The 13,614-nt window shown below is 43.7% G+C and overlaps 1 protein-coding gene across 2 annotated transcripts in view; it reads left to right on the top strand.

Moving 5' to 3' along the window:
* The window catches only part of Arpc2 (actin related protein 2/3 complex subunit 2), a 30,894-nt gene extending 20,047 nt beyond the window's left edge, over positions 1–10,847 (top strand). For both annotated transcript variants that reach the window (XM_028760554.1, XM_028760555.1), the window contains exons 8-11: positions 5,535–5,661; positions 6,832–6,932; positions 7,425–7,525; positions 10,416–10,847. In XM_028760554.1, coding sequence (XP_028616387.1) covers positions 5,535–5,661; positions 6,832–6,932; positions 7,425–7,525; positions 10,416–10,440 — 354 coding nt within the window. In that variant the 3' untranslated portion in view covers positions 10,441–10,847. The remainder of the gene's footprint in view (positions 1–5,534; positions 5,662–6,831; positions 6,933–7,424; positions 7,526–10,415) is intronic.
* The last annotated feature ends 2,767 nt before the right edge of the window (positions 10,848–13,614 follow it).

The following is a 13,614-nucleotide window of genomic DNA, read 5'->3' on the forward strand; positions in this document are numbered from 1 at the left end:
GAAAGGGGTTTATTTCACCTTAGACTTCCAGGTCACAGTTCGTCTCTGAAGGAAGTCCTAATAGCTCAAAACCTAGAAACAGGAACTGAAACAGAAACCCTGGAGGAGTGTTGCATTCTGGCTTGTTCCACATAACTTGCTGAGCCTGGTTCCTTATATAATCCAGAACCACCAGTCCAGGGGTTCCGCATCCATGAAGAGCTGGCTCCTTACAAGTCAGTCACTAATCAGGGAATGCTCCACAGACATGCCCACAGCACAAACTAACGAAGACTCTTCCTCCACGAGATTCTCTCTTCCTGGATATGTCTAGGTTTTGTCAAATTGACAAAAAAACAACCAGCATAGCCCCCCACCCAAAACATGAATGTCTGTTTCTTGTTGATAGTTCTGGCCTTTTACAGAACAAGGGCAAGAGGGTGAATTAATTTTGACTGAATAGTAACTACCCTTCTATGATGGAGTCCTTGGTCTAAAGTGTGGTCTCATTTCCTATGTCTGTGTTTGCTCAGTTTTGTGGCAAGGTCTACTCTTGGTTTGGTTTAGGTCCCATGGCTTTTCAGAATGGTCAATAATGAATTCCAGAGTAGGAGATAACATGCAGTAAATGGAGTTGTAGCCTGACTGACAGGAGAGCCGTGCCACAGGCTAAGTGAGTCACCATAGATTGCCTCCTCCTGGGAAGAGGGAGGGATTTAGAATATTTTGTCCTTGGAATTTTGGTGCAGTGGGACTCAGCATATTTATTCTAGACACATCCATTGTGAGTGTGTTGTTTTGTCTGCTGTCTAGTCACTGGCTCTCCAACGTTGAGAGCTTATTGGTCAGGAGATATTCAGGCACTGCCTTCTGAGGTAGGTCAACATTTGAAGTTTAATACATTGGTTTGTTTTTTTTAAAGCTTGAATACATTTACCTATCCTTGGCAGAATGTTGAATGATGTTTTATTTTTTTTAATTCTGAAACAGCCAGGCTTGTAGCCCAGCTTCTAATCCAGCCACTTAGAGGCCTGAGGCAGGAGGATTGCTGCAAGATGGCCTAGGCTATAGAGTAAGACCTTACCTCAGTTTTTTTTTTCCTTAGGAAGAAAATACTGAAGTAGAATCTCTCCTCCCATCCCCTCAAGCCCCCATTGACTTGAAAGACAGTTGTGCTTATCACAGTTTGGCTTTGTGTTTGAGCCTCGTCCTATCTAGTAAGAGAAATTTTCAAAATGCTATTCTCAGTAATGGCCTTGTACTGAGACTGACTAATCAGAGACTCTAGTCTTGGAATCCCTATGCAGAGAAACTTCAATGTTGACGGTTTGACATTTGATAGTTTTGGGCTTCATGAAGAAAACCAAAGTTTTAAATATCTGACTTGTAACAGTAAGCCCTTAGACAGACATTTCATGATTTTTTTTTTCTGCAGAATTAATGGGAACTAAATAAATTAGTTAAGAAATTGAGTTAAATGTAGGGTAGCAACTAATTTTAAAAACTATGGGCTGTAGAGATGGCTCAGTGGTTAGGAGCACTGACAGTTCTGCCAGAGGTCCTGAGTTAAATTCCCAGCAACCACATGGTGGCTCACAACCATCTGTAATGGGATCCGATGCACTCTTCTAGTGTGTCTGAAGATAGCTGCAGTGTACTCATATAAATAAAAAAAATAAATAAATTTTTAAAAAGAATCTTTAAAAAAACTATGCAGTATGGTATAAATTTAGATTTGGCTGGTTTGGGGGTGGAAGGGGTACAATTTTTTTTTTTAAATCTTTTTCCACTTTGTTCCTGGAATATTCCAAGCTATTTTTATACTTCAAATGAATTTTATCTCCTAGAGTTTACTGCAGATTTGCTCTGTAGGATTTTATAAATGTTCTTTTTTGTGTGTGGAGGAAAGTATGAATTTAGACTCTCCAGTGTTCATGTGGCAAGATGGTTACCTAAAATGGAAAGCAAACCTATTGTAGTGGTTTGGTTTTGGTTTTTATTTGTGCTGCCAGTATTTCTAGCTGATGACTGTTCCATGATGTGGGACCCGTCTCCTCAGCCACCTTCTCCACACCCGAGGGTAGGGTGAGGTGCTTTAGTGACTGTAAAGACTAAGTTAATCACCTGACATTTTTTTCCTGAATCCAGGAAAAGTTAGTTTTGTTTCGCTTTGCTTTTTTTACTTTTTGATTTGTTTTCTCTTCTTAAAACAGGCAGCCTCTCAACATGCAGCCCAGGCTAGCCCAGAATTCGTGTTTACCTAGCTGTCTTCACATTTGAAGCAGTCAGCTCCTCTCACCATTCCTGTGCTGGAATTAGAGGGTCTGTCAGCACATCTGGCAATTGCTTGTGTTAAGACTTTGTTCCATTGGGCCCAGTAAGAAAAGCATGGAATTTGTGTGTCGTTTTTACACATGGGCCATACTGATCTTCTAGTGTATGTTCCAGTTTTAGTACATGTGCTACTCAAGTGAGCACTTCTGTTTTCTTAGACTGTTTCACTTGGGTAGCCTAGGCTGGCCAGGAACCTGTGGTCCTCCCACCTTAGTCTCCTGAGTTCTGGAGTATGCCACTATGTCCAGCTTGAACTACATCCTGATTCAAGATGTTCCTTTTTCATAAATAGTTTATCCCCAGAATAAATTATACTTTCTTGGAAGAAAGAAATAGCACCATGGGCTTAGCAGGTCAAGTCATCTGCCACCAAACACAATGGCCTGCATTCTATCCCTAGGTCCTACATGGTGGAATGAAAGAACCACCTTCCTAAAGTTGTTCTCTGATCTCCATACAGGTGCTACAGCACAGATGCTCACACACACGGCAAATGAAATGTAATAAATGTTTTTTAAAAAGAAATAGTGTCCTAGTATTGAGTAGATGTCTTAGAAGAAAAAAGAAACAATCTGATTGATTTCTGTGTAACAGATAATGAAGACAGGGGGGCCTGTTTGGAGGGGCTGATTGCTGTTACTATTTCAAGAGAAAACATCAAGGTGTCTAAAGGCTACTTCCTGCAGCAGAAAGTGTTGATTAAATCTTGGGTGGGGGGATGTAGAGAAAGAGCGAGAGACTGGGTCTCATGTAGCCAAGGATGATCTTGATTTCTTTGTTTGCTTTTTATTGATTTTGTTCTTTATGGGGAAAATGGTTAAGACAGGGTCTTACTGTATTGTATAGTCATGGCTGTTTTCAACCTTGATACATAGACCAGGCTAGCCTCAAACTGAGAGAATCTGCCTGCCTCTCCCTCTTGAGTGCTGGGATTAAAGGCATGCGCCATCATGGTCTTGAATTCTTTTTTGTTTTGTTTTGTTTTGTTTTGTCTTGAATTCTTAATCTTTTCTCAAGAGCTGACTTTACAACATGTACCCTGTCTCCAAATACCTTTCCTTTAGGGAACAAGGTATGTTGGAAAGGGAGCTTACTAATGCTGTGTCCTTTTTCTTTTCTGTAACCCAACAGCCAGGCTATCTCAGAGGCAGTGTATACAACAAGCCATTGTCTATATTTTGCTTAAGACCTGATAATCAGTGTGTCTTAGTTAGGGTTTCTATTGCTGTGAAGATACATCATGACCACAGTAACTTTTATAAAGAAAAACATCTAATTGAGGCTGGCTTACAGTTCAGAGGTTTAGTCCATTATCGTCATGGTAGGAAGCAAAGCAGCAGGCAAGGATGGAGAGGCTGACTATAGAAGTGGTATGTGAGCAGCAGCAGTCACACTTCTTGCCATGGCTGTGTGATCATGTTTTCAGTGTCCTAACCCCGAGACTGTCCTTAGCTTCATGCAGCTGCCCTGTTTCAGGAGGCCTACTCAGTCTACATGTTAGATTTGTCTCTCTTTTTAAAGGTCAGGATAGTGAATCCAAGGCTTTGCATGTATTGCTGTCCTTGCTGGGAACTCTGGGAGAGGGATGTTATAGTCACTCATCTTTTTATATAGGAATGCATAGGGTCTGGGGCTTTAAAGGACAAAAGGAATGGCCTGGGTTTGTGGTGGTGTTGTTTTGTTTGTTTGTTTGTTTCTTTAATACCCTAGTCCTTTTTTCTTAGTTTGATAAGCGCTGTACTTTTGTTAAGGACATGGCCTCTTTTATTGTTTTGGGTTGTTTGGTTTAGTTTTTTGAGACAAACTCTCCTGTAGGCTGCTGGGGCTAGCCCTGAACTGTCAGATATGTCCCCTTCCAAGTCTGTGCTCTCCTGGCTGATTAGAATTTTCTTACTGTTTGTTTGTTTGTTTGTTTGTTTGTTTAATTGGGGGAGGGATGTCTTTCTATGTAATCCATGCTAACCTGACTTGATTCCCCTGCCCAACCCCCACAAGACAGCCGAGCTGCTTTCATTCTGTCATCTTTAGCCCCCTAAAGGGAGGGGTTAAATTTGCTTTAGAGTTTTAATTGATAAATTCTAAATAATACCAGGTAAAGATCTCATAGTTGAACAGTACTTGATTAAAGGCCCAGCACCCAGTAAAAGCATGGCATTCATGAAACTGAAAGTAAAAGATCAGGTGTAGGTATACTGAGGTTGTAGAGGCCAGATAAAGAGGAATTAAAAGTTCTCAACATATACATACAGAGTACTCATAGACATAAAATACATAAATAATTTTTTAAAAGAAGTCCTCATTGGACTGGAGAGATGGCTCAGCAGTTATGAGCACTGACTGTTCTCTCAGAGGTCCTGAGTTCATTTCCCAACAACCACATGGTGGCTCACAACAATCTGTAATGAGATCTGATGCCCTTTTCTGGTGTGTCTAAAGACGTCTACAGTGTACTCACATAAATAAAATAAAGAAAATCTTTTTTTTTTTTTTTTTGTTTGTTTGTTTGTTTGTTTTTCGAGACAGGGTTTCTCTGTATAGTTGTGGCTGTCCTGGAACTCACTCTGTAGACCAGGCTGGCCTCGAACTCAGAAATCCGCCTGCCTCTGCCTCCCAAGTGCTGGGATTAAAGGCGTGCGCCACCACCGCCCGGCCATAAAGAAAATCTTTAAAAAAAAAAGTCCAAGGGAGTTTTGGGAACTCAGCCAATTTATAAGAGCTTTCTGGTATGTATAGAATTTAAAACTCCAGCTAAAGCCTGGGTCTTGTTACCATGAAGTTTTAAAGATTTCCTTTTAAAAAAACAAAGAACAACCCGTTTTCACACTGTACACAAGAGAGCAGTGAGCTACAGTGCTCGTTTTCACTGGAACCAGACCCATGCTGTGGCTGTTTCCTTCTGCCCTGACTTGTTGCTTACTGTGTAGCCCAGCCTGGCCTTGAAATCAAGCCGATCTTCTTGCCGAGGTAGTCCAAAATAAGAGAGGAGAAAGGGTTGTATTGCCATACTTTGTATCACAGTCTGAAGATCCAGCTTATTCAGTGTTCTCTAGTCTTTTTTTGAATCTGGTGTGCAGTGACAACAGCTAAGCACTTTTTGTACCTGAGGTTTGACAGTTCAATTTTAGTTACCTACTGGTCAAAAGGACTATGAAGGTCTGAACACATAGTGCGGATAAAGTGCTACTCATCTCATACAAATTTCCCTTGCTGTATCTCCACAGGAGTTCAAAGAAGGACGAAGAGCCAGCCACACAGCCCCCCAGGTCCTTTTTAGCCACAGGGAACCTCCTCTAGAGCTGAAAGACACAGATGCTGCCGTGGGTGACAACATTGGCTACATCACCTTTGGTGAGGCTGGAGAGGTAGTTCAGTGGTAGAGTGCTTGCCTACACACCCTGTCCTGGGTTCATTCAGTCCTTGGCACTGCACAAAACCATCCAAAACCTTCATCAGCAGGGTGAATGGCAGAGTGCCTAAATCTAGGCGGCCATAAGGAACATTTTTAGTGGGCAAAAGCCGACATGGCATGGTTGTGCTTCGTCTTCTGAGCTGTGACGGTGTTACTGAGTACTGTTTTTCTGCCTTCATCATATCCTGTTTGTTTTTCTCGAATGGTAAGGGAAGAAGGTAACCTGTGATGTCAGGAGTTAGGGGTGGGCCAGGTCATCATTGCTTGGCAGCTCAGTAGAGTTCTCTGTCATGTGGCAATGCTTGAATTTGTACCTCTAAGGCCCAAGCTCAGCTGTGGTTTGCTGAGTCTTCTTTTCCACTGAAGATACCAAACTTCACATGTTTGGTTTTCTCCCACGTGATTTATTTATTTTGAGACAAGGATTCTCTAGCCCTGGCAATCCTAGAACTTGCTATATAGACCAGTCTGGGCCCATACTCAGAGATCCACCTGCCTCTATCTCTCAAGTGCTGGGATTAAAGCCGTGTGCCACCACTGGGCATTCCACATGATTCTTGAAGCTGAGGTGCATCTTACAGTTGACATCATGCCAATTTCATTGACATCATTTCTTTTTCTATGGTGCATAAATCATGGTGAACTTGGAGTAGAATGTTTCACCTCATCTGATGTTCACGAGTTCTACCTTTCTTCTCAGCTATTCATTTCAGCACAGTTGATAGGACTCAGGGCTCTTGGTGTTTGTGAAACAAGTGCAATAGAAACAGGAGCCCAGAGGCAGGTGTGTCCCAGTGCAAAAGTCAGGACAGTGTGTGGAGGCCTATGGGTGAAGAGCAGCTTCTCCTGCCAGGCCTGTGTTGGATTGGTTGTCATGGTCAGGAGATGAGTTTTCTTCAGAACCTAGTTTTTCTGACAGTAATAGTCTATGCTTTAGCACCAAGGACCCAGGACAAGCACTTTGTTCCTAAACCTGAAAGCTAAAGTTCAGTATGGTATCCAGATTTGAAATGAGCCTCATTCCTTGCTCTCATTGGCACTCTTGGATTGTGTTGTCTGCTAGTAGCATGCACACCACTGCAATGCCTTGTTTTCTGTCCCTGCCTTAGTGCTGTTCCCTCGCCACACCAATGCCACTGCTCGAGACAACACCATCAACCTGATCCACACGTTCCGGGACTATCTGCACTACCACATTAAGTGCTCTAAGGTGAGAGAGGGGCACCAGCGTCCCTACTGAGTCATTGATTAACTCACAGTAGACACTGCCACATGGCACTGCAGAGAGATCAACAGTAAGAGCTCTCACTACTCTTTAGGACCTAGGTTCAGTTCCCAGGAACCGGTGCTCTCTTCTGACCTCTGGGGATACACACACATACATAGTATACATGAGCTCATTCAGGCACACATATACAGTAAATCGTTAAAAAGTTACAGAAACCATCTCCTGAACCAAGCATTTGGCTAGTATGCTCAAAAGCGCCAGTTTGGCCCCCACTACCCCAGTAAGAGAAATGTCTCTCCCCTTCCACACATCCTGCCTAAAGCAGAGGTCTGGGTCTGTATCTCTGGTATTGCTGCTTAACTGTCCTGTTCCCCTTATGTGCTCCCCAACATACCCCATGACTTATCCCAATGAAAGGAACTCTATCTTTCTAGAACATGAGCCTGCTTCAGGCCTTCCTGTGTTTGCTCTTAGGCCTATATTCATACACGTATGCGAGCAAAAACGTCTGACTTCCTTAAGGTGCTCAACCGTGCACGCCCAGATGCCGAGAAAAAAGAAATGAAAACAATCACGTAAGTAGGAGGAACCACCTTCCCATCCCTGGTGCCTGCACCCCAGGGGACTGAAGAGTACTGTGTGCGGGGGCCAGTGGGCTGGGCCAAGCGCATAGCTGCCAAAGTACAAGTGAAATCAAAAGGACTTCACCTGGATGTATCTGGAATGTCTGAAGAGGCCTGGGCCAGTGCCTACTTACTCTTCTGGTCTGCTCTCAGCAGGAAAGGTATACAGGGCAAAGGCTGCCTTGTCAGAGAGAGAGAGAGAGAGAGAGAGAGAAGACAAGTGGAGTAGTACGAAGCTTGGTTCTATACTCAAAGGCCAATACGGTGTGGGACCTAGAGAGTTGACTCTAGTGTGGGTGGCATTCAGAACACCTTTAGTTAGACTCCATTGCCATCTGAGAGCTCAACTGAGTACTGTGTAGTAGGTGAGGGTTTCCAGTCCCAGGAATGTCAGGCATCTGTGCAGTCTCCTGCCTTTCTGTGCTACGGAAGGTTGCTGTTCGATCTGATCCCTGTTCAGAGACTGCATCAAATGCCAAGGCACAGTGTGACCCTGCTTAGCATACCTCAAAAGCCCAAAGCTGTAAACAGGGCACGCCCATTGTTGTTTCTGTCCTTTCAAGACCCTGTCTGCTGGTGCCTGCAGGTTCTTTGTCTTACAAAAGTGCTTTCCACCAGCCACAACTCTGACCTCACTCTGGGAGATACATCAGAACCAGCTACTGTGCTGCTGGGGGACTGCAGCAGGAAGATTAGTTGAGCCCAGGGGTTTTTTCCCCCCCATTGATTGGTTTGGTTTTTGAAACAAGATTGCTGTCTTAGTTAAAGTGTCCATTGTTGTGAAGAGACACTATGACCCAAGCAACTCTTACAAAGGCAAATATTTAATTGGAGGTGGCTTATAGTTTCAGAGGTTTAGTTCATTATTGTAGCGGGAAGCATGGCAGCATGCAGGCAGACCGTGGTGCTGGAGAAGGACAGTTCTGCACCTTGACCTGACTGCAGCCAGGAGAAAGAAACTGATCCTTCTGCACTGGAAGGAGCTTCAGCAGCAGCAGCAGCAGCACCACCACCACCACCACCACCACACACACACACACACACACACACACAAGGTGATCCTCGTCCTCCAACAAGGCCACACCTACTTCTCATGGGCCAACCATAGTCAAGCCACTGTGAGCCCTTGTAGATCAGGCTGGCCTGGACCTCAGAAATCCTCCTGCCTCTGTCTCCGAAGCACTGGGCTTAAAGGTCTGCATCCCCACCTCCCAGCTCGTCTCAGTGATTTCAAGACCAGCAAGTTCCAAGCCATCCAGAGCTGTCAAGTAGGACCCTGTCTCAGAGAGTGGGGGAGATTGACTGCTTAAGGAAAACACCCGTTGCTGACTCCTGACATTTACACACACAGCAAGCAAACAAGCAAAAAACAAAAACAAAACAGTATCAGACAGAAAGGTCAAAAGGTGGGATGTTAAGATAACCCTGGGACTGCTTGCATCACCTACCTTCATCCTGATAACTGCCCACATCGCTCTGTCCTATGGCCACCAGTGTTCCTGGTAGTTGCTGCCAAATTGGACAGAAAGGGGCAGAAATTGATTCCTGTTCTGATGGAGGAGGCTGAGGAAAGATGAATCCTTTACAGGAATAAATTTAGTTGTTTGAAAACCATTCTGCTAAGTAGAGAGTTAAGTGGACCTGTTGAGAGTCTGGCCCCGAGCCAGGCAGTGGTAGTGCACACGTTTAATCCCAGCACTTGGGAGGCAGAGGCAGGCAGATTTCTGAGTTCGAAGCCAGCCTGGTCTACAGAGTGAGTTCCAGGACAGCCAGGGCTACACAGAGAAACCCTGTCTCGAAAAACCAAAAAAAAGAGAGAGAGAGAGAAAAAAAAAAAGAAAAAAAAGAGTCTGGCCCCAAACTAGAAGTTGCCTGTGGAGTCAGCACTCCACCATGCTGTGCTTTTCTTGTGGAGAAGGCCATCAAACAGCTTGATTTGGGGTGAGCACCAAACATGGAGAGCTCTGTTCCTGCTCTCCTCTTCCATAGTTCTCGGATCTCAATTTCAGTCTACTTTACCAAATACACTTGGAGTGAGTACCGTTTGTAGGCTCTTTGTGGGTCTAGTAACCCCTCTGGGGATTTACTGGGTGGAAAAGGATACCACAGCTCAGGAACGAGGACCAGGACAGTGTACACTCAGGACTGTGAGCTAGAGTGTACCTACCACATGACAACCAGAATGTCTTTAACCTTTGAAATTGGGTTTGTTTGTTTGTTTGTTTGTTTAGGCAGAGTCTCACTATACATCCCTGGGTATCCTGGAACTTACAGAGATCCTCCTGTGTGCTGGGATTAAAAGCCTAGACCTCTATGCCTAGTGATTGAGATTTTTTAAGGTGGCTTTGAACTTTCTACCTCTTGTTGAAAAGTTAAAATATTGTTATCTAAATGGGATCAACTGGGTAGCAGGAGCGTCAGTGACCTGAGATTCAGGTCTGTCTAAGTTGTCTGAAAACTAGAGAAAAGTGGGCACAGTAGCATACACCTTTATCCCTGATCTCAGGAGGCAGAAGCAGACCTAGTGTACACAGTTAGTTCCAGGCCATCCAGGAGTGAGACACTGACTAAAAACAATTGCAGAAGATTTTCTCATCTGCTGAGAACATCCAGTGTGCTTATGGGCTTGACATGGTGTTGTTTAGTATTGAGTTGGAAGAAAGTAGTGTACCCAATCTGTGAAACCTGGGTCTTAACTGAACCCTGTGGCTCTAGCACCTTTGCTGGAAAACTCTCCCTTCCCTCTTTGTTTGGTGTCTTTGGGCATTCCATCCCAGGCCTAGGATAGGCCGGGAGGAAAGGACATCTGGAGTAAGCCTTTACTCTGTCTCTGCTTTTGAAGGGGGAAGACTTTTTCATCCCGCTAACTCTTGGGAACTGAGGAGGAAGCGCTGTTGACCGAAGGCTGGACTGCTTGCTACTGGATAATCGTAGCCCTTCATGTTGCACCTTCTCCAGGTTCTTAAGGGATTCTCCGTTTGGGTTCCATTTTGTACGAGTTTGGCAAATAACCTGCAGAACGAGCTGTGCTTGCAAGGACTTGATAGTTCCTAAGAATTAAAAAAAAAAATCCACTTGATCAACTTAATTCCCTTTTATTTTTCCTCCCTCACTCCCCTTCCTTTTCCAAGCTGTTTGCTTTGCAATATGTTACTGGTAATGAATTGCAGGTAATGCAATCTTAACTTGTTTTCTTCTAAGTATTTGAGTTCAGAACTCCTGTATCTAAAGAAATACGGTTGGGGTCATTAATAAAGAAAATCTTTCTATCTTACTTGAGAATTAGTTGATTTTCTGGACTATTGAGTCCAAAAGAGGAGGAAAGGGTAGATCTGCACTGTCCTTGAACCAGCAAGCCTCCCTTCTCTAGAGGAAGGAAGGGCTGGTGTGTAAACTTTGGAGTGGAGTGGGGAGAAAAGGGGGGCTTGCTTGCTTGTGTTCATTTTATTGGTCTTTGTAGCCCGAGTTGGCCTCAAACACTCCAACAATCTTCATGCCTCAGCTTTCTGAGTTCTGGGATTATAGGATTGTTTGTTTATTGTTTGTTTGTTTGTTTGTTTGTTTAAACATGCTTTCTACTTTGTAAAGCTTGGTAGCTAACAGTACCCATCTGAGTAGCCAGGAAACTCCCTTAGTGTGACAGGCAAATTAAAATATTCTGGGGCTGGGAATATACTTCAGTGGATATAATATGTAGGCTTAGATTTTTCCAAAACCTACTATAATAAAGGTTCTTAAACCAAAGGTTGGGGAGAAAGATGCACAAGGGGAATGTGGACCTTTTAGAAGTATTTTGGGGCAACTCCAATCTTTGCTGTCAGGATTTCTGTAGTCCAGTCTAAAACATCAAATAGTACATCAGACATCAGTAGCAGCAGATGGATCCAGAAGAAACCTCGAGGCTCTGCCGGATTGGCATGAGTCGTCTCAAGCAGTCAAAATACCACAAGAAGTTTTTTGGCAAGTTTTTCTCTATGAAGTCATGACAAGCGAAGATCAATGAAGACCCCTCTGTCTATGGGGTTATATTTATATTCTTTCCAAATAACCACACACCTTCTCAAGCATCGCCTTCATCAAAACATCACATGACCCCTTACATGTTTGCTTTAGCAAAATATCTTCTCACAAGACAGACAGCTTTCAGAAAAATACCACATGACACAGCAGAGTCTCCCAATTTCCACTTCAATAATGTTTACCTAACTTTTCCTGAATCCCTGGGTTCAATCACTTGTACCGTATAAACTGGGTTTGGTGGCCCACACTTTAATTATTTTATGTGCATAAATGTTTTGTGCGCGCACACACGAGTGTGTGTATGGGGGCGGGGGAGATGTGCATGTACTGGGTACGGAAATGATATCCTTTGGAGTGGAGGTACAGGTGGTTTTGAGCTCCTGTGGGTCTAAAACCAACCCAACCCTCTGCAGAAGCAGCAGATGCTAACCACTCACTCCTCATCTGCTATGGCATATACCTTGATTCTTAGCACTTCTGAGGTAGAGGCAGGAGGATCAGAAGTTCAAAGTTGTCCTCGGATATACAGTTGAGTTTGAGGCCAATCTGGGCTACATTCTAAAAAAAACCAATAAAATGCTTGTGTACTCTACTCTGTCTACATGTGCGTGTGTGAGAGAGATAGGGATTTGGATTGGGTGGGTGGATGGTTAGTTTTTGAAATAGGGTTTTGCTGCCCTTAAACTCAGATGTACCTGGCTGTGCTTCTGAGTAAGACTTGAATTAAAAAAAAAAAATTGCCGGGTGGTGGTGGCACACACCTTTAATCCCAGCACTTGGGAGGCAGAGGCAGGCGGATTTCTGAGTTCGAGGTCAGCCTGGTCTACAGAGTGAGTTCCAGGACAGCCAGAACTACACAGAGAAACCCTGTCTCAAAAAACCAAAAACAAAAAGACTTGAATTAAAACTGCTTGTCCTTCTATCATAAATAATAAAGGGCATTTCCTAAACATGGTACTGCAGGACTTCACTGTGGCACTGATGCAGGAGAGGCCTGCTGAATAGATTCCTGGACACCTAGCAAAGTGTGCTGTCTTCTAGCAAGATGTGCCAAATCCAGGATGATTTGAAGGCTGTTTTTTTGTCTCCATTTCAGGCAGTGTGTTGCAGACGAGTTTGATAATCAGTAAGTTGTACAGTCCCCTGACTTTATACAGGCAGCACTTTCATTTTTTACAATTTTGATTTTGAGATAACATTTCTTTGCATGAATGTCAGAGATGATAACTTGAGGTCCTGTCACCTCCTCAGTGCTGACACCTTGAGAGATTGTGGCACAGTATCCGTTACACCAGTAGAATGACATAAGACCCATATGCTTTCTTCACATTTAACCCATTTAACACTTGGTGCTGTTGTATGTTTGTGTGCATTTTCCTCACTTGGATGGTTGTCTGAACCCAGCATTTGTTTTTAAGAATGGAGTAGTGTGGTCACTATATCACACATAGAATTGATTGGAGATGTGGTTTTGTACATGTGTACCAGGACAGGGTTAGGTAACTATTTTACCCCATTCATTGTCAGGAAGTTTAAAATGTGTCGTCATTTTAAAATGTCCTTATGTCATTAGGCATAATTCATTAGAATGGGGTCCTAAGGACCTGCAAGGTGTCCGGTTTCTGGGAGGTAATAAAGTATCTTGAGAGTAATAGAGTTTCAATGGTAGTTTTGATAGAGGAGTTATTCTTGTTGGTTTTGATGGTTTTTGACAGGATCCTGCTATCTAATCCAGTCTGGCCTCTGCCTCTCAAGTGCTGGGACTACATGCATGTACCACCATGACCAACTACTTTTTCTGGTTGTTTTTGTTGGTTTGGTTTGGTTTTTTTGTTTTTTGTTTTTTTGTCAGAGCATCTCTGCCCAGGCTGACCTCCAGGTCAGCAGTCTTCCTGCCTTAGTCTTCAAGTGTTTGGATGACAGATTTGCTCCACCCAACCCTGCCTAGCCTTTGCCTTTGTGCCGACTTTAGAATGAGAACTCTGGATCTCCCTGTGCATTCTTGGCAGTGGTGACAACTT

The sequence above is a fragment of the Grammomys surdaster genome, unplaced genomic scaffold (genome assembly GCF_004785775.1).
Source record: "Grammomys surdaster isolate TR1022 unplaced genomic scaffold, NIH_TR_1.0 126546, whole genome shotgun sequence".
Classification (NCBI taxonomy): domain Eukaryota; kingdom Metazoa; phylum Chordata; class Mammalia; order Rodentia; family Muridae; genus Grammomys; species Grammomys surdaster.